General features: G+C 38.6%; 1 protein-coding gene across 4 annotated transcripts in view; it reads right to left on the bottom strand.

Moving 5' to 3' along the window:
• LOC131694172 (homeobox protein orthopedia) overlaps positions 1–19,275 on the bottom strand; it is a 158,009-nt gene extending 138,734 nt beyond the window's left edge. For 3 of the 4 annotated variants that reach the window (XM_058982650.1, XM_058982653.1, XM_058982652.1), the window contains exon 1: positions 18,198–19,275. In XM_058982650.1, the coding sequence (XP_058838633.1) occupies positions 18,198–18,231 (34 nt within the window). In that variant the 5' untranslated portion in view covers positions 18,232–19,275. The remainder of the gene's footprint in view (positions 1–18,197) is intronic. The other variant, XM_058982651.1, reaches the window with a different exon arrangement.
• Between the last annotated feature and the right edge of the window lie 2,465 nt (positions 19,276–21,740).

The following is a 21,740-nucleotide window of genomic DNA, read 5'->3' as shown; positions in this document are numbered from 1 at the left end:
AATAATAAAGCCGCTGGGGTTGACCAAATACCAAGCGAGCTACTAAAACACGGTGGCGAGCCACTGGCTAAAGCGCTGCACTGGGTGATTACCAAGATTTGGGAGGAGGAGATTTTACCGGAGGAGTGGATGGAAGGTGTCGTGTGTCCAATCTACAAAAAGGGCGGCAAGCTGGATTTCTGTAATTAACGAGCAATCATCCTGCTGAACGCCGCCTACAAGGTACTCTCCCAAATACTATGCCGTCGACTATTACCAATTGCAAGAGAGTTCGTGGGGCAGTACCAGGCGGGTTTCATGAGCGAACGATCTACCACGGACCAGGTGTTCGCTCTTCGTCAAGTACTGCAGAAATGCCGCGAGTACAATGTGCCCACACATCATTTGTTCATCGACTTCAAAGCCGCATACGACACTATCGATCGAGATCAGCTATGGCAGTTTATGCACGAGTACGGATTCCCGGACAAACTGACGCGTTTAGTGAAGGCGACGATGGATCGGGTGATGTGCGTAGTACGTGTGTCAGGGACGCTCTCGAGTCCCTTCGAATCACGCAGAGGGTTACGGCAAGGTGATGGTCTCTCGTGTCTGTTATTCAACATCGCGCTGGAAGGTGTAATGAGAAGAGCAGGGATCGACACGAGTGGTACGATTTTCACAAAGTCCGTTCAGTTACTTGGCTTCGCCGATGACGTTGATATTATTGCACGAAACTTTGAGAAGATGGAGGAAACCTACATCAGACTGAAAAGAAAAGCCAAGCGCGTCGGACTTGCCATCAACACGTCGAAGACAAAGTACATGATAGGAAGAGGTTCACGAGAAGAGAATGAGAACCGCCCGCTTCGAGTTTGCATCGGTGGCGACGAAATCGAGGTGGTTGAAGAGTTCGTGTACTTGGGCTCACTGGTGACCGCCGACAATGATACCAGCAGAGAGATTCGTAGACGCATCGTGGCAGGAAATCGTGCTTACTTTGGCCTCCGCAAGACACTTCGGTCGAACAGAGTTCGCCGTCGTACGAAGTTGACCATCTACAAGACGCTGATTAGACCGGTAGTTCTCTACGGGCACGAGACCTGGACCATGCTCGTGGAGGACCAACGCGCACTTGGTGTCTTCGAACGGAAAGTGCTGCGTACCATCTACGGTGGAGTGCAGATGGAAGACGGCACATGGAGACGGCGAATGAACCATGAGTTGCATCAGCTGTTGGGGGAGCCGCCCATCTGTCATACCGCGAAAATCGGACGACTACGGTGGGCCGGGCACGTAGCCAGAATGTCGGACAATAGCCCGGTGAAAACGGTTCTCAATTGCAATCCGACCGGTACAAGAAGACGTGGCGCGCAGCGAGCACGATGGATCGACCAGGTGGAAGACGATTTGCGGACCCTTCGCAAACTGCGTGGCTGGCGACGCGCGGCCATGGACCGAGTGGAATGGAGGAATCTTTTGTATACGGCACAGGCCACTTCGGCCTTAATCTGTTAATAAATAAAAAAGGAAATACGATATGAATCTTTTGATGGTCACTTTGCAAGTAAGTGGTGCCAGATCATATAACTTGACCTCGATTTTCTGATTATCCATATATATGGGGATTTAGATTTTAGCGTTGTTACACAGAAGCAGGGCCGTTTTAAGACCACTCGGGACCTCTAGACGCTATTGAACAAAGGGACTCCTACCATTGAGCAGGTGTAAGTATAGTATAGTTAATCAAGCTACTGAAAGCTCTTCCAAATTTGGACCAACTAAAAATTAAGTTTGTATGAAAAAAAAACATTTTGTAGTAATCTGACTTTCATAGTTGCGTGGCGTTGTTTGAGGATGAAGAGAGCCTTGGCCAAGGAGGAACGATGAAGGGCAGGTTTTCCGTCCACCACCATTTGATCGGTGCCTTGACCAGTAAAACAACCTCGTGCTCCATGATGTGTTTAAGGTGGTTTGCGTAAACTAAGCGCGAAGTTCCTTATGTCTTAAATATTCTAAATAGTACGATTGTTCAATCTGAACTTGTTAACATCGAGGCTATTCTATGCCAATAGTTGTCTAACTTCGTTTATATATGGCCAACGTGGCTATTTTAGAGGATTTGAGAGGATTATCATTATCCGTTTGACCACGCGTTATAAGATGGGTCTAACGTTTTGAATTTCGCGATGTGGGCGCAAAGGTTTAAAATGCAAACAGTGTCAAATACAGTTCACTAGTTAATAAACTACGGGAGTTACAATAGGACGCAGTAACATTGTTCTGCTTAGATTTGTTTGGAACTTCGTCGCTGTTGTGCTATCTTATGACAAACGCCATTTTGGGGTAAACTGAGTTAGATATGCCACATTACTTGTTTGAAAAATCTCTACAAAGTGGCGTTTTCTGAATTTTAAAATTCTACTTGGTTACTTAGATATAGCGAGAAACATAATGAGAAATTGTGAGTTTTTTGCTTCAAATCACTGTATCTGGGGATTTGCTCAAGTTATATTGAAGTTTTAGATGTTTTATGTGTGAAAATTCCTGAGAAACACAATGGCATAAACATTTTCAAAAGAAAATCACACGAGTTGTGAGAAAAACGCAGTTTTAGTTTAAAATTTGTAATAAAGGATATTTGGCAACACTGGAACCAAAAATAACAATTTTTTCTAGATTCCCTGACTCATTTTCTTTAAAATGCATTTCACCGATTGTTTATAGACCATATTAGCGCAAAGATATGAATAAAAGTTAAAAATTGATGATTTTTTTCTATGGAAAATTTTCCATTCACGATTATGACACGTCATACAAATTTTGTCATCAGTACACGCCTATGACACGTGTGAGTGCGACTTTTGTTTACATTCATAGTAAAAACTCGCAACATAGTCAACAGATCTTCGTAATATTTGAGAAATTAATGCAGAATAGATAGAAGCATCAATTGTCTTCTTTGGATTGTTTATACCATTTATAAGTTTCAAGATATTCAATCTCAAACTTTAAAAATCGTTTTTCTCGAAATGTGCTAAATGGCGCTTGTCATAAGATAGCACAACAGCGACGACTTCCTGATTGTGAGCAGTACACAATTTCTGATGTGATGAAACTGGAAAGAGTCGACATCCAGCTTCGGTAATAGCCGTATTCTATTCCAATCAACATTCCATACCAGAAAAAATCCCATCCCCAGTAAAGCTCGTTGATTAATTATTGCGAACAGTTTTTTTTTTGTTTTTTTGAGGCCAGTTTGCTGAACGTTATTATTACTGCAAGCCTGACATGATGGAACTGGATAAAGTCGATTTACGTCAGGCAGATACTCAATATGATTTTGCTTCTGTCCGAACCAGTACGAAACGAACGAAAAAAAGTTTTACTTTAATTTTGTGTGCATTGTCTGAACAATAGAAGATATTGTTACTGTTGTTTCTGTGTGGCTATCTATCAAAATGACCGAGTCTCTCCAACAAAATTATTCGGCCTAACACGGTGACCATTGACTTCCGGTGTTTTCTCATAAGACTGATTATTAGGGATGTGGAACATTTGCTGAAGGTGAAAATGCAGCTTTGGTTTTTGGAAGTCACCTTCATCCAGCTCGAGCATACATATCAAGGACAAACTCATACGTGCCGGGTCTGTGAGCAAACGGCACATTACGGAAACCCCTTCCCAGAAACTGCTGAGGAAAGCTCAGCTTCAGAAAGAAATACCAACATTCAGTCTCCAATATCTCTACCAGAACCACAAAATTTGTGGCTGTTTTTCAAGCAATAATGCAACTGAAAAAGTTGCATCCACTCAACAATCAATAGCACCAGTGAAGAAGCTACCATCAGGGATAGATAGTAAACAATAAGGCAGGCTCTAAATAAAGGCTCAGGTAGGATAATGCAATAAGGGGTTGCTACTTTAAAATTAAAACTAGTTTAAATCTTCTTCACAAGTTGAAAATTTTCGGCAGCGTACGGACCCCCCGGATCTTCCTCCTTAATCCGCCGCTGGTTTCAAGCGATGTCTCAGTGTCGACACATAGTATCTCAAGATCTTAGCTATCGATCCATTGTATGTATGTGCAAATCGTACTGAATATGTAATATACATTTCCAACATTGTATTGAACATAACCAGCCATGGAATCGTAGTTTGGACAAATGAAAAAGGCACAATTGCACCACTAGGTGGATTAAAACAGGTTTTTTACTGTAATCTCGTTTAAAAATTAAAAATAAATAATTTTTCATGTTTATGTTGGGTATAAGTCATACATGGTTTCGAGAAAAACGCCATTTTGAATTTTCGAAGCAAAAAATAACTGAACATAGTTCATTGTGTAATGTGGTAACGTTGAGGACTTCAGAACAATAAAAAAGTGCGCAATAAAATTTGGATTTTGGCTGCGGAAATTCAAGTTCCTATCATCAATGGAATGGGAAAAAACGAAATCGCACATTTAATCGTGACTAACGCGTTCAAGAAGTATCAGTTAATTAAGTCGAATGATAGTAGCGATAGGCAACGTGCCAAAGTAAATCCGAAAAAGGTCGTCATTGTATTGCACCAATACAAACGCTGACCGAATACATTAAACGTTTCAATTTGATATGTGTAAAAAAGCTGATACCTTTTGGATTACCCGTATGCAAAGTTCATGGTTTAGAATTGGAGCAACAAATTTGGACTGTCTTCAACTAAGTTGTTCGCCAATACAGGTTCGATAAATTTGTCGTTGGCATCATCTATTTATATTTGCAATATAATTAAAGGAAAATATGATCTGAAGCAAAATATCATTTTTTATTCAAGAGCCGAGCCCCAATCGTTTAATTTAGGTAATCATTTGCCCAACAGTGTGTAAACGGTCCTTCCTAAATACTAACACCACGACGTTATTTTTTCCCAGCAACGACCATAAAGCGCCACTCACCACTTTCAATTATACTACTACCAATTAAATTATCATAATTTCAATTGTTATCGCTCAATTATGATACCATTAATTATCATTTTATAAATGCAAATTTACACCGCTCGTACAAGCACCCGTGGATCTCTCGTGTGAGTCCTTACACCGACCATTTTTTTTGCAGCAGGCACTCCACCCCGTGGCTACAATGGCGCACTATTTAGCGCTACATTATGCATGTGCTGTTAATTTATACCAAATTATTACGTTACATTTTCTATTTGGGATTACTGGCGGGTAGCACCTCCGACCCCCTCTTGCCTCATTTCGAGCGAGATAAATTCGAAAGTGCAATGACACGTTAAGCGTTATCGTTTCGATGGCGGTGAAACTTTACCCAATTTATGGTAATTTATTGATAGTTCTGCGCTATTCGATTGTGCGGCATCCCATCGAAAGGCTTAAATCGCGTTTGATTTATGCAACTTTTCAGCAGACCTCTGGGACCGTTCGCTGCCGCACTTCGGCTCGCGCTGGGGTAGTCGAGTTCCGAAGTCCGTTAGTCCGCGGAATGTTTAGTGGTTTACTATTCGCTGGTGTACGTCGACCGACCATTCCGGCGACAATGACCATTCGCAATAACGGGCCTATATGTAACTAAACGTCTGCTTGAACGGGAGAAGTTTGTCTTCATTTGCATTTGTGCGCACTTTCGGCGGCTCGATTTGAATCGAATGCTAATATGTACGTGTTTGATGCGGTTTAGTCTTAAAAATATTGCCGGACCGGGACCGGATTTTCGCGTGTTTTCTCAGTAGTAACGATTGTTTGCATTGTACAGGTATGTGCTCAGCTGCTACTGGTCTTTAGCAAGGGTCAATATCTGCTGGCGATAGAATGTTTGGCAGTTTGTTGGGGTTGTTCGTTTGCTGTGAGGCCAGGTAGCCGATGATGCCATTGTAACAATTGAATTTAATTTTCGGCAGTTTTGGAGAATTGTTTCTTCATATGATATCAATCGCATGCTACGCAATGTAGTTCCATAATTTGAAAAAAGTTATAGCAACGTGAAGTTATTGACAGTCAACCCAGCGAGTCGCTTGCTGCCTGATGGTATTGCTTGACGGTACCGACGGTTGAGTGGTAAGCGTGGCCGCCACTCACCCCAGTCTGTCTGGGTTCAATCCCTGCCGAGGTCATTGAGATTTATCTGGTGTGAAAAAATCTGTGGGCACGCCTTCCTTCGGAAGAGAAATAAAGCCGTTGGTCTCCGGTCCATGAGTTTGATGGATCGATATTTAGTCCAGCAGATAGTGGGAGTCACCTCTCTGGTCTCGGTGTTTGGCCTCGTAGCGGGAATAGGCACACGGAAAATAACTAGAATAAGAAAAAGAAGAAAAAGAAGAGGAAGGTATTGCTTGCCAAATCAAGTAAGCACGTGATTTCCAATCACCAGTTTCGTTTTCTTCACCTCCTCCTCGTAAATGAGATTGCTTGTTCCTCTGGATAAATATCACCTCCCTTTAGAAATTTCATCGTCAACCATTGGTCCTACAATATGATGATGTTCTAGCTGAATATCATAAAACTGATTTAGTAACACTACACCGCTCCCTGAGGCTGTTTACCCAAAATTTATTGTATGCCTTTGTAGATGTTCATGCTACCGTTAACGTTTACAACTCACTACTGCTGGACTGTGTTGAGACGTCCGTGCCCAAGTACCGGCCTACGAGAAAGCCTTTCTGGTCTAACGCCAAGCTTCACAATCCAAAACGTAGTCGCTCCAAAGTTCTACGAATGTATACCAATCATCAAAGTTCACGTTCTAAGTGCAAAATCCGAAGACCTTCTGGTATTTTGTTCATATGAAGAGAAAGGAACATTTGATGGGAGACGAACAGCAAAGAAGCATTTTTTCAGGAGATGCACTGCATTATGTTATAAAACTTCTTCGAAGGGAATAATCCGCCAGAAATGGAGGTTTTGAAATTATGTAATATTTATCTGAAACGTTGATTTCAAAACTTTATTTCTTTTTTCTTCACTTTGGAAGTGCTTGTACGCTTTGATACAGCATTATCAGCAACTTTTCACTATTTATTACAAGGGAAAAAGTTCTTTCACTGCCTACTAGGAAAATTAAAAATTAAGATCTTAATGCTGATTTCGGTTTTAGATCAGAGTCGCCCTAGGTTCGCTCTAATATTTACAAAACCCTTACAAAAGTGACAGCTCAGAGCGAACCTAGAGCGACTCGATTCTAAAAACGAAATCAGCATAAGAAAGCAGACAGAAAACTGCGATCGAAATTCGAACTAATATCTGGAACTGTTTTAAACCTTTATGGGAGATTCTCAGCCTTGAAAAGAATTGTAAAAACTTTTCGACGTTATTGTAATTTTACTAAAGTACACATATAAATGTGGCGAATGCAGTGGTCTTAATCATATAACGAAGCAAAACATATACAAGAATCGAAAATCATTTTATATATGAACTTAGATGTGTGTTTTGTGGCGGTTTTTTGAGTAACAGTGTAAATAACTGGACTTTGAAGTACCTATGCATTAGGAGAATCAAAGTGGGATAGGTTGAGTGGAAATGAATCTCGTGGAATCAATAAATTGATGGAACGTATTATTTACCTTCGTTGCGCTTTCCATCAATTCGCGTGAATTTGTTGCTAAAAAAGTTTTCTTCTCCTTAGCCTGTGATGGAGATGACAATAAAAAGGAAAAAAAACGTTTTCGCTTTGCGCAATGAAATCTCAGAGACTCAGATGTCTATCATACACGTATGTGACCGCAACAACTTGGATATACACACGGATACGAAAAACTACCAAAAGTTGAGCTCTTTTGACTCAATCTCGGGGTATCGTGGAATAAGGTAAAATTAGGTAAACCGTGTTGAAGGTAGTTTCCCTTTAACCACGGCAAAAACCACAACTAATTGACGTGTTTTTTATACTTAACAGGGGCGGATCCAGAAAAAAATTTCGGGAGGGTTCCGAAATTTCGATTTTGAAATGAACATTGTACAATTGGTAATATAAAATTGAAACTCATTTAAAATTTCTCAGCAAGTAAAATAATTTCGGAGGGGGTCCGGACCCCCAGGACCCTCCCCCTGGATCCGCCACTGATACTTAACCTTGAGTTGAATATGCCTAAATTTAAGTTGAATCTACCTAATTTTGAGTATAACTCAAACAACTCAAAAGTACCTTATTCCATGGAAGGCCTCGACTGAGTCGAATCTCTCTCCTTGTTTTTAACAAGTGCGAAAGCGACGCAAGACTCAAAACTACCTAAATTTAAGTTAAAAGAACTTATTCTGCGGGTTGTTTTATTTTTCCGTGTGCACATTCACCTCAATGAACCCAAGCGAACGGTGTACAGTGCTCGAATTAAATAGCTACGTCAGTACATCGTATCCGTACACGAATGGAAGATACGCACCAAGCAAAATGATCCAACGTTAGTGATGATATGAATTAGTGCTTTCGAGATTGTACATGAAATGTGTGCTTGAAACGAGCACGGCACAAGAGAAAGCATGGTGTTCGATCGGACAAGCTCTGTCGCTTGTGGAACTGCATTGCGTAGCGTGTCTCCACAGCCAGTGTAACGGACTTATCAGTCTGCTACACTGTCTGTGAAAGCACGCAGCGCAGAAATCTGCTCTGCCTGCCGTTCAATAGGCAACTGAGCTTGTTCGACCAAATCTGTTCTTTAAATAGTCGATGATAGAAGCGTTGCGCGTTAGGTACATAAATCTGTCGTGCCAGACTAGGGAAGCGCAGCCTTCTGTGTGTAAATGCGTGGTATTTTGACTATGTTATACATAATTTAAATTTTTAATGCCATGATATTAAAAATCTTTGGGTTTATCTATTGGAATCTATTCTGAGAAGTATTTCTGAGTGATAAGTGCAAAAAATTTTTTCGGAAAATGCTAAAATTCAATATGAGTTTGATAAATTATTGAAAATTCAGAAACATAAGTAGTCTAACAGATGTTGTTTCAGACTACAAACAAGGAGAATCAACAAAGAACAATTTTCAAACCTCTATAGATTATTTCTAGACCAACATGAGAAAAGGGTGGAAGTCCAAATGAGAGTCTCTCTATGTTTACTTTTTCTTCCGTCAATAACTCGGCAGCATAATATGCTAGACGACATCAGAGTCTTCCAATATTTATTGAAACAATGTCGGAAAGTTTTATGTTGACGCCATAATAATCGAAAGTGAAAGTAAACACAGAGAGACTCTCATTTAGACTTCCGCCCATTTCACATGTTGGTCTAGATTTTTTGCCTTTCTCATATAAAGAAAGGCTATGCAATCACTCCAAAAATCGATATTCCAACAGAAGCCCGAAGGGCTCAGTGTCATATACCATTCGATTCAGTTCGTCGAGATCGCAAAATGTCTGTATGTGTGCGTATGTATGTGTGTATGTACGTGTGTGTCAAATAATGTCACTCAATTTTCTCCGAGATGGCTAAACCGATTTGCACAAACTTAGTTTCAAATCAACGGTATAACGCTCCCATAAGACGCTATTGAATTTTTAGTTGATCGGACTTTCGGTTCCGGAGTTACGGATTGAAGAGTGCGGTCACACAGCAAATTCCCATAAAAACTGGTAACCCTATGATGTCCGAATGATGTAATACATATTCAAATACGTTCATCATTACTTGGATTTGTGGGTCAAAATCACTAATGACCAATCAAAGTAGTTTTGACCACATTGGTCACCTATGACGGATCTTGATGCCCCCGGGGAACTCACCAAGTTCCCGAACTAATGTCACACCTATTTTCCAGCAAACTCTTAACCGATTTTTACAAACTTGATTTCAAATGAAAGATATAATACTCCCAATGACTACTATTGAATTTCATTCAGTTCTGACTTTTGGTTCCGGAGTTACAGGTTGGTTATTGCGGTCACATATTAATTTCTCATATGAACCGATACAATCGTAATACCTCATAGGTTTAAAATATACTGAAATGAACATCTAATTACTTAAATTCGCAGGCCTAGATCACTGATGGCGAATCAAAGATTATTGGAATATATTATCCACTATCGATAATTCCGGAAGTCCCGGGTTTGGGCATATTTCAGATTTAAAGCCACTTCGGTGATGACTGAACCAATTTTTCCTAACCTAGTCTCAAATGGAAGGTAATTTTATTGTTAATAAACTGCAGAAGGATTTATCAAAAACAGTAATATCAGAATAACTTGTTGTAAAGGGTTTCTACTACTATATTTCGATAATCTGAAGATATGCGGGATCCATTCAACAATTTTCTTTAAATAGCATTAACTTTGCTTAAAACATTTAGTCTCGACCTAAATTTGCTCTAAGAGTGAACTCTGTTTAATTACTTCTGGAAGGACTTAATCCAAAATTATTTTATTAGAAGTTGGACAGTTTTACGTTTTGAAGTTATTCAATGGCACTCACCGAAATTTGACAGTTTCGACTGAATGTGATCATGACCGTTAAAAATTTATTGAGCATTTATTTTATTTTTCTTCATTATTCAAGTTCCCAACTTGGTGAGTCCAAGTACCTAATACGAGAAATTTTAGTATGCAATTCAATTCAGCTCTCGAATATACACCATTTATAGCCATTAACTTGAAATATACTGAAATATTTATTAATTACAATCCTGCTTAAAGGCTGTTATATAACTGATAATCCAACAAAAATCAAATGCTCATAAAAACCGATCCTACATGGTAGCGGCAGACTGTAAACGTCATTTTTCATCATCTTCCAACTAGTTTCCGAAATTTTATTCTTGCTATTAACCATATTAAATTATTGTCTGAGCTCTATGCAATCTAAAAAATACATTTTCAGTAAATGTTGAAATGTATGCAAATTTTCGGTGAGGAAGTTTACACACTATTTTTTTCTGCCGAATCTCATCTATTTCACATCTTTTGATTAAATCTCAACAGCTGCGATCTCAGTAAACGATTTTTTTGCTGAGATCGCAGTGACGTTTCATAGCTGAGACTCGGAAAATATTTCACAAAAAGTCAGCAAACAAATCTCACTTTACTGAGATATCAGTTTCTAAATTTCTAACTACACGGCAGTTGGAAAGTTACCTAACCAAATAGAGTGTGCATGTTTCACAATCAACCTATGCAAACTTAGCTTCTCATTCGAAAAATTGTCTTCAATTAAAAATGAGCTCATGACAATTCAGGCTGTTATTTTATTTTATGGCATTTCGGCTAAGAGATAAGTTACAAGATTTTCTAGCTTTTAGAATAGAGAAAATGTCGGCAAAAATAATATTCTCTCCCGCAATGAACATTCCACTTTGCCGAGTCTTGCAAACCTTGAAATCAATCGATACTAATTGTTGATTCTAAGCACTCGTTTCACTCCTTGAGTTTAAAAATAACGGTACTTTGTAATATTGTCCTATTTTGCACGATTTTTTTTTGTAACGGTAGAAAATGCGCTAGTACCTTTTGCATAATAATAGGGCAGGTTACTCCCTACTCGCCTGTGAAAGACGCCGCCGATGGTTGAGTGGGAAGCAGGGCTGCCATTAGGATTGCTAGTATCGACCGTGTTAGATGAGAACCTGCTCTATGGTACTGAAGTCCTCAGCACTGGTAGTACAGGTAAAATACCGGCAATTGAATTATTTTTTCTAAAAAATCGAAAAATACTTCATAGTGAAATTGAACATTAGAAACCTTGATTTCATTGATCAGCTTTTGTATGCTCAACAAATATATTAGATCAACAAAGTATCTTTAACAGTTCTAACCCCAAGCCTCAAAATTCGTAGTAGCGTTAGTTTGAGCTGCTACATCTCCATGGTGGAACTAAAACAACTCGAAATAGCGTTTCGACTAATTTTGAGGTTTGGGATTAAGAGAGTTAACGTGGCACTTAGTTTGGAACAATATCTCACATTATAGTAGAAGATTTTTTCTAATGCAGTATTTTTTTCGATTTCTATATATGGTGCTTTTGGAACCAACTAGTTTTGGGCGGCGCGATTTTCTTTAAATTCAAGTGCTGCTAGAAACCATATTTTCAACTATACCTATATTCAGTTTGTTAAACTATATTTTGTCTTGTATCACATTTCGAGTACAATTCAGCGCCATTCATTACACAGCGCCCCAATGCAACACCCTACAGTTGGCTTGCTCCTCTTTTTTACACTCCAAGGCTCTTTCGTCTTATATACATAACATCTTCTTGCCAGCTTGTGCCTGTTCCGCTCTTCAACATATCCCAAATTTCTCCTGTCGAAGTAATATGCAGTTTTCCGTAATGATCCGCCCGTTGCAAATACGTACAAGGTCGCTGTCGTTACTATTTTCGACCAAATAGCTAACATCATAGGCGTGCGCAGCCTTTTTCATTAGGGAGAAGAGACGGGGGGGGGGGGTCTAACAGCTCAAATACTTTCAGTTTTGTGAAGCCGTCGTATAAGTTAGATTTTTAGTCGAAGTTTTGTACCAAAACAGTTATTTTATTCTGCTTCATTTTCCGTTGGCCTCTGTTCGTACTGTGTACCTATCACCGACGTCATAGAGGTGATTTTACCATCTGGACCCTAGATTAAGGTGATACAGCGAAATTCGAGCGATAGACAAAGTTTCAGCTGTTGTTATCAAGCTCCGCGTAGGCAAATAGGACTAACCGCGCATATCAAATCGTCGATCCCAAAGTCAAGGTCCAAGTAGAATTTTTGTAAAAATAGATTATTGTACATTACCAAAAATAGTCGCAAAAGAAATTAAACAAATCGGACTATTATTCATGGAAATAAAAAGAATATTACTCTGGTCGGATTCAAACGTGGCAGTTTAGTACTCCGATGGCACATTACGGAAAGCTATGCGCCGAAGCCGAGGAGAATGAACACCAACAAACAGCCTTCGCCATACGCGGCTAAAACATAATCAAAAGGTACCGCAATAACTGATGCATTTTGTATCTCGAAACCTACCTCCAGTACCAACTGAGTAGAAACAACGATAGCATTCAGTACCTCCAAAGCAACTACCAGCAACACCTATAAAGAAGTGAACGTTGATAACAAAACACGAGATAGTATTGTCATCAGTGGTGCAAATTTTCATTTTCAAATGCCAACTTTCAGTCCAATCAAACCCAACCATGATTCAAATTCAAAGCCTCCCTCAATCATTCAAATTCATGTTGGCGGGATTTTCATAACTGAATCGTACGTCTTCATTTCAAATTGATGCTTTTTCATTCACCAACCAAAGCTGTCATCTGCTCTGTAGAGGCCAGTTTAGGTTAAATGTCGTCATGTTTTGCGTTTTTAAGCTTACGTGAACAGTAAGAACTATGTTCAGAGTAGTTTTTCTTGAAAAACCTATTCAATACCCCAGTAAAGAGATATTCACAGGGTCAATGAAATTGAAAAAGAATGGAAAATGATTGAGCAGGTCGGCTGTTTGAATGAATAATGGAAACGAACAACTGCGAATTGAACATAGTAGGGCATGATTTGAGAATTTTTCCTCCTTCAAGTTCAAAACAAACTGTTGAAAATTTGCAGCTCTGATTGTCATAGGGTAATAGCCAATCGTTCGTCTTCTCGTAAACTGCAGCGGTAACCACTGACAAAATATTCTCTCAGTAGGCGTTGTCTGCTAGACAGAACATGGAAGAGAAGCGTATGTGCAATATTAAGGGGCGTTATGTTTCGATAATTATCACAGTCGATAAGTCATAAAACAATCCAACCATGCAAATTTTTTCACCTATCATCACGATCAGGTGGTTGATCACTTTTCGCGTTTTTTCCTTAGCTTACGAATATCATTTTACACTTCCTCTAGCATGCCAATCCATTACTCACTCCTGTATATTCGGTCAACAGTTGACCGGTAGTTGATTGTTATAGTTGATTGCTAGACACCATACAACCCCGATCGGTAGTTGTTTGGGATTGTATGGTGTCTGAACCCATGAGAATTTGCATGGGTTTTCCAGCTACATTCAGCTAACTAGTCCAGAATGTGAATTTAGCAGAAATTTTAACTTTTTGCTAAAATTAAATGACAATATGTTTGGCAAAGTTATTGTACTTTGCAAGGCCCTTTCTTTTTGTTTAAACAGATGCTAGGGTGGTTCTAAGTTTGGCAATATTTAAAATTGAACTTTTTAATGGCTCGAGATAGAGCTTGACTGTCTTCGATGAGGTTGTAGAGCAACACATTTTTGACAAATTTATTGAAGGCATGCAAGCTCTAGTTTTTATACTTTCCATTGCGCGAGAAATCCAAATGTAAGCTTTAGGGTGTTTAAAATGTAACGGTGCTTTTCTTTAATTTTTGTTTTTTTAATTTTATACTGAAGTACGCAGCTTGAAGATTATTTTAGAGAGCATAATTTGCTTTAAAACACCAACTACTAAACTTTTTTCGTTTAAAAGTTATGAGAACTTTGACATAAAAATATAACTTTTTCAAATTTCTTTGATTAGCGCTTTTAACATTTATTACCGTTGCTGTCATATGAAATAGCATGCTTTGTAGTATAGATCACCAAAAATGGCAAATACGATATTTTTATATCTTGCAATATTTGCTCAAAAAATAGTTTATTTTTAGTAAAAAGTGTATATAACTTTCAAACGAGAGAAGTTAGAGGTTCGGTATATTAAGACAAATTGTTCTCCTTCAAAATATCTGAAAGTATTTCAAAAAAGATCTTAATAAAAATTCAAAACTGCGAAAGTTATACAAAGAAAATCATTTTTTAAGAAACACCCTAATTTTTTTTAGCAAATTTATTGTAAAATGAAAAGTACATGAAATAGAGTTTTAGAGTCTTCGCCAACGGTTTTTAAAAAAATTATTTTCTTCAATTTTCTAGAAGACAGTGAAACTCTATCTCGAGCCATTAAAAAGTTAATTTTCCGAATTTAAAAAAAAATTGAACCACCCTACCCACTATTTAAAATAATAGAAATGTAATGTAAAGTGCAATATTTTATCATCAAAAAAACTATGTTTGTCATTTTGTCATTTTGTTTGTAAATAAAACATATTACAAAGCGTCTCTTCATGAAAAAACATATTTTTAATATAACATTTTCAGTTTTCATTTTTTTCCAATCTATCCTTCTGATGTTTCTCATAACTTCTGAAAACGAACATTGTCTTCTAACACATCAAATCTCTAGCTTCTATTATTCAAAAGATATAAGCACTTAATATATAATAAATAGATTTTTTAAAATCAATCTTTTGAAATTTCAAATAATATCGCATTCGCCATTTTTTGCTCAATTTTAATTCTAATCATTATTTAACCTTATTTATAGTTGAAAAATAATTATCTTTTGTTTGCCCCAATGAGTGACACTGTAGCTTACATGTCTTTAGCAAACTTTCCCAAAATTTGCCGTTCTAGAACTTCGTTGAAGGTCGTTTGGCTCTAGTTAGGATGATTAAAAAGTAAATTTTTTGATCTTGGTAAAATTAGAACCACCTGAACTGTTATTTTAACAAAAAGAAGGTGCTCATAAACTACGAAAACTTCTACAACAACTTAATTAGGTTAAGTTGTTTAGTTGTAGTAAAATCTCATAATTCCTGCTAAATTTGGATTCTGGACCACTGTGCACTGTTTCGACATGTAACCACTGCGAGCAATAAGCTCCTAGTCTGATTCTGTTCATCTGTTGCTCGTTTGCACTGTACATAAAAGTAGTGGTATCACTGATATCCTCGATTGTTATCCAATACTCAACCTTCTGCCATGTTATGTTCAGACAATCGGTTGGTTGTTCTTCAAAAACATTTTTCCTAACGGCATAATTATATATCATATTTTTGTCGTTCATATTAAACTGTATTTATTTATATAAATGTTTCAGTTTTCTAATTTCTTCAAATGTTTTAAAAGCGATTCTTTTTTCTAAAGAAACGAAACGATTAACTTCAAAATATGGCAATCATTGACAGTTTTTGTAGATATCGATAAAAGTAGAATCAGTTGTTATCCAAACGAATAACGTCTATCAAATTCCAAAAGTTTTTCTAAAATATTATTATGAGTCAAATAGTTTTAGAAGAAAGTTGTGCTTGAGCTTGTGCGACCACCTCTGGCTGCTACTCCGTTATCGATCTGAACTAGCTGAAGTTGCATAGGGAATCAGTAGATAATTATGCTTGGGAGGAGCGAAACATCTTTCAATGTGCAACTCCTAGTAATCCTAAACTATTTTATTGATTATAGATCGCGGAAGCAAAGGGAAGGAATGTTAGTCCAATACTTGCTTTTTGCAGGAGGCCATATATACTATTGCGTACTCCACAACTATCATGGAAGGAGGATATTGGTTAGTAAGTATAGAAGTTAGATTCTACTTCTGCATTACCGACACCAGAGAGGTGACTCCACTATCTGGGCTAGATTATCGATCCATCAACTCATGGACCGGGGGCTGACGGCTTTACTTCCCTTCCAAAGAAAGACATAACCACAATTTTTTTCACCTCAGAAAAATCTCATCGACCTCGGCTGGGATTGAACTCAGACCAACTGGAATGAGTGGCGATCACGCTTACCACTCAACCACCGGCGCTGTTCAAATAGTTTTAGAAGACAGTTGAAAGTAAAAAGAGTAAAAGACTGCGTTTCTCTTATTGACAATTTCCATGTGATGCCTGTTGATATCGGAACATCGAAGCCTCGTTTCAGTACTATATATGCCTTTACTGACTGAATTAATCATTTGCAATAAAAATGTAATTTTTAGTAAAAACAAGAACAGAAATTGTTGACCCGTAGTACTCTTGTATTTTTGAGTATGTAATTTCAATGAACATGTACCATTTGATTAATTAAGCTTGTTTAAACAAAAGACAAACTTACAGCAAGTGAATTACACACATTTACTGTATTTCTCCAACATTATAATATAACTTATTAAAACATTTTGAAAATTTTAGAACATTGGGATATGGCCCACCCCCCTACCCCCCGTCATCATTCCAAAGGTACCCATATTAAGTTTAGTACTACGGAAGCTATAACTGTTAAATATATTGTGTAAAATGTCTCCATCAACTATCGAAATATGTGCGGTTAGATTATTTGGCAGTTCGTATCGTTCGAGTTTTAAACTACACGCTTCAAAGGCATGTATAGAAAGTCTGACGGCACACATACCTGAACAAACAGGTCAGCCTCCCTTAAAAATTCTCAGTGTCAAAAAGAAGAAGCAATCATTACATTTGCCGTACGTGAGTTTGTTACCATTTCAAATTTGAGTTCCTGACACAATATATCCAATGCAAATTTTATGTCGCTCCTGAGAGCTCAACCTACAACCTACTACTAACTCTGTGTAGGTTGGAGAAAAGGAGACAAACAACAACTTTACTGTCGTCATTTGTGTTCACTTATGGTGTTTTTGCTTGACCCCGAAACTGAGTCAGATTCCAACCCCAACCGTTATCAGTTCATACATTTTGACAACAGTTTGTGTTAAAACCAGACTCAGTTTTGCATTTTAGAAAATTTATTTCGAATTACTTTCATAGCGAAAATTAAAATTGCTCGAAATTATTAATATGAGCAGCACAATTAAATTTAAAAAATGGTTGACTTATGAGTCGAACAGTGGTGCTTTGTTGATTACTTCTTAGATTTTTACGGAAGCTTTAAGCTTTTTTTGTTAGTGTATTATGAAGATTTCTTGCTCAGGGTTCTGACGGACTCTTATTCCGAATTCTGATGGAATCCTTCTCAGGAGTTTTGTGGAATCCTCATTGTTCCGTTTTAATTCATCTTACAATTCTCAGAATTCCAATGGAATCCGACTATTCTCACGAAATAATATTCAAAATTCTGGTAGAATCCTCTCAGTTGTTTGACTTCCTTTGGATTCCGACAGAATTCCGCGCAGGATTATGATAAAATAATTTTCAATATCATGATGATTTCCGTTTCAGTATGCTATTCTTCTTAGGATTCTGATGGCATCCCTCCCATAATACTGATGTAAAAGAATTCCATCGAAATACTGAACAGCATTTTGGCTTCGACTATCGTAATTATTTTTCATTATGCTATCGTGTTAAGGTATTCGACCGAATATTTTCCGTGTAGACAATTAAACCAGCAATTCTAAAACAAAAATTCTCCAAAGATTTCTTGGAAATTTCAATAAATTTATAGGTTAAATTGGCAATCGAATCTCGATAAGAAACTAAAAAACCGATGCCAAAAACTCACCTCCCAATCCGGCAGCACTCAGATTGTTCAGCATATTCGCTGAGAAATTTCTTATTGACAGAGCCGACAGCTTGAAGTTTTAGTTACGAGGGAGTGTAGGAATTTCTTCTGTTTCTTCACTGCGAATGACAGATTCCACTGTCGTACACTAATCATCCAATAAATTTAAGGTTTTCCATCTTCACAGATTTTTTAACATTCAACATAACACTCCAGCAGTCAACAGTGGTTCACTAGCGAACAGTCACGCTGCTCAATCCCCTACGTGAATCTCTAGCTGTCGGAAAAAGTCGTTTGCTTAACACATTCAATTACGCATATCCATTTCCGGTAAGCTCTGTTTAATTATGCATCACACTTAAAAACAACGGTCTCAAGATCACCGACTGCACGGAGACGACGACCCGCGTCCAATTTGCACACCCGTACACCCAGATATTCACTTTCACGCTTTTCCACTTTCCTTCCGGCAGAAGCCAATGTGTGTGCGTTCGATGCAGGTATTCACATTCACCTTCAGACCCGAGAAAACTTCAGCTGGCCGAAGAAACCGGAGGGTTCAGCAGAAAAAAAAAGTAGCAAACACTTCTCACGCTCATTAATTAGACTATATTAATTGAATGAGTAAGTAACAAATTTAATTCATTACAGCAGCCGGCGGTGTGAAGCGTCGGGGTAAATTACTTATCAAAACTCTCCGACGACGATGATGGCGCCCCGACGGTGTGGTCTGACCAAACAAGTAACGGCAGTAGTACGGCTCGACGAACAGATCAGTCCGGTCCGGTCTGGTCTGGTCTGATGGGATTTAGTTTCTGTGTTTGATTTGTCCACAGAGAGCCCGGAGAACCCTCGGAAGGGGTGGCAACCGACCCGGAAGAGGAAGGGGCGGTCGTAGTCAAACTACGGTTGAGGACGGGTAAGGAGCCGATGTCAGTAAACGGTCCGAGCCTAGCACGAAGGCAAACGAATCCAGGGGAGTACAAGGCCACCCGCGATAAAACAATACAACAACGCACTCCGAGTGAGATCTGCTTCAGTACTGAACAGCATCCGACGGCAGTGACAGAGCGCAACAGTCGTTATAGCTGTTCTTCCTATGCACAACCGCGACAAAAACCGGTCACGGATACCAGGGGGACGCCTTGTGCTTACAGTGCACATCGATGTGTGTGCGGGACGATGGATCAACCAGATAAAAGCACCGATCTCGCCTTCTTAAAAAGCACACATACACAAAGCAGCCCCTTTCAGTCACGCTTCCACTGCTCATCAATTATTCACAGCCATTCCAGTGGCGAATGTTTTCTCTTTTCCGCCTTAGCGGTGGGCGTGACCAACGGAACCAAAACACAAAATCCATTCGAGTGTCATTTTTTATATTAAAAGCACGTGATTTTAATCAACTTTCGGCAACTGGTAATCATTCCATCGCATTCGAAGCAAAAATATGAACCGATTGTCAAAACTACACAGGAATCAATTAGTCATTGGTGGCACAGTAAGCCAGTTTGCCAATACATGTGTGAGTTGCTTCACAGTCATGGTTGCTCTATTCGCGCCATCTACACAGCATCCTAGCATCGGCAGCATAGTGAATAGCTTCACGCTTCCATCGCAGAACAAGCAACAACTGACAAAAAACCCCGATTGGAAAGGTAGGCGTGGCCTAACGGTAAGCTGTTGCTAGCTCTAGAGCTGGTTGCAGAACTTGGCATGCATTCCTTTCCAGGGCCTGCGCCTATCCGCTCTATCCCGCAGGAATTTCGACTGTGTACTTCATCCATGACTCCCCTGGAAGAGTGTTTGTTTTTTTTTGTCTTATCAGGATGATTGCATTTTTTTGCTTGTGTACACTCGAAAAATGTGCCCCGGAAAGAGAGAAAAATGGATATTTTTCTACCCCAGCCTTTGCTAGAACGTGGAACGATCCATTTCGTTTCGTCTGACACGAGAGTGCTTGAAAGGGAAACGCACGAGATGGGGTGGAAAAGTATTGAAATTACTTTCGTTCAACTGTATTCCTACCAGGAGGAGTGTTGGGAAAATCTGTTCAAGTAAATTTTAATAAATAATTCTGTAATAAGTATTTTTTTTTGAATCAAGCGCCTTCTTTGAATGTTGCTGCATTATAACGTAAAACTCCCCGATACAGAAATGTTCATTCAATCTTTAGTAGGATTATTCATTTTCATTCCATGGTTAGCGTGGTGGTTGCCTTTGAAACCAGCCAACCTGTCGTGGAAAACCCCCTCTGAACGCCCCACAACCGAAGTTTTGAATATGAATTTCACCGGTATTCGCTTTCGTACTGACCTGACTTGAGTAATGATATCTCTTCCCGTACTGGCGATGGAAGTTATCCATTTAATTTTGCATTTTGTAGCTTTTGCTCAAGCTGATACCTGCTGTTGTTTTTTGTGTGGTAGGAATCCTCTAGAGCGGAAACATGTATGCTGAATTAGCCTGTACAGTATTCACTTTGTTATCATATCCTTTGAACAGGGAATATTTTTTCAACGAGTTTTGGTTTTAAAAAATGTTTACAGTTTATTAAATTCTTGTGTCTGCTTTTTCTCGTAAAGGATACGTTCGATTCTCTCAATACCCATTCCATAGCGGTCCAAAATGTGAATTTGGCAGGAATTTCTACTTTTTACTAAATCCGAATAACTTAGCCTTACAACATGTTTTGGAAAGTTGTTGTACGTTAAAGGCCGTTCGTTTAAATAGCTAGTTTTAGTTTTAGCAAGATCTAAAATTGAACTTTTGAACAATAAAAAATAAAGCTTGATTGTCTTCAAAGAAGCTGCAGAAGAACACATTTTATACAAATTTTTTTAGAGGGGTCAGCCAGGGCAATTTCCCTGGGGCCCGGGTCATATTTGAGGACCCGCGTTTTTACCCGGTGGATGGACGAATTCGGCCACATATTCATAGAAGTGAAATAAAATAGCAATAGTAATTTCTTTGTAATCATTCACTTTATTAAATTGTTATATAATAAAAGTACAAAAAAATTAAAACTTTATTTAATAGTTGACATTTGTCAAAATAAACGTTCTTAAAGAAGGTTAAAAAAACGAATTTTATAACTTGAGTCGACGGAATACACTACAAAATATTGTGAAGCCAATTTAAAGCATTTCCGAAGAAAGTAATAGAGCATCAAACAGGAATGCGAGCACACGGACAAATGCTTCCGTTCTCTTCTAGGTTCGCTTCTTTGCTGGTGGTGCCAGCTGTTGGTTTGGAGACACTGGGCGGAATTGTTTGCTGAGTGAATATTTGTTCCTGCCAGATCCGTAAATATTGGTTTTGTAGCCGTTTGTAGTTTGGCATAATATAACGGTGTTCTATTTATGGTTATAGTTGGTGGGATTTCCTTAGCTGCTTTTGCGCAAAGTTTTCCGTGGTGCAGCGTCTGTTTGCAGAATTCGCGCATAGGAATCTACCATGGGTGATGAAACGTCCCATTTTCGGTGGATGCGTATAAAATGGTTACGTATGAAGGAGTTGGTTTGTAAGCAAGCATTCTCACCA

Source organism: Topomyia yanbarensis, chromosome 3 (genome assembly GCF_030247195.1).
Source record: "Topomyia yanbarensis strain Yona2022 chromosome 3, ASM3024719v1, whole genome shotgun sequence".
NCBI classification, from domain to species: Eukaryota; Metazoa; Arthropoda; class Insecta; order Diptera; family Culicidae; genus Topomyia; species Topomyia yanbarensis.
The sequence above is the reverse complement of the archived record's forward strand: the minus strand, read 5'-3'. Positions and strand labels throughout refer to the sequence as shown.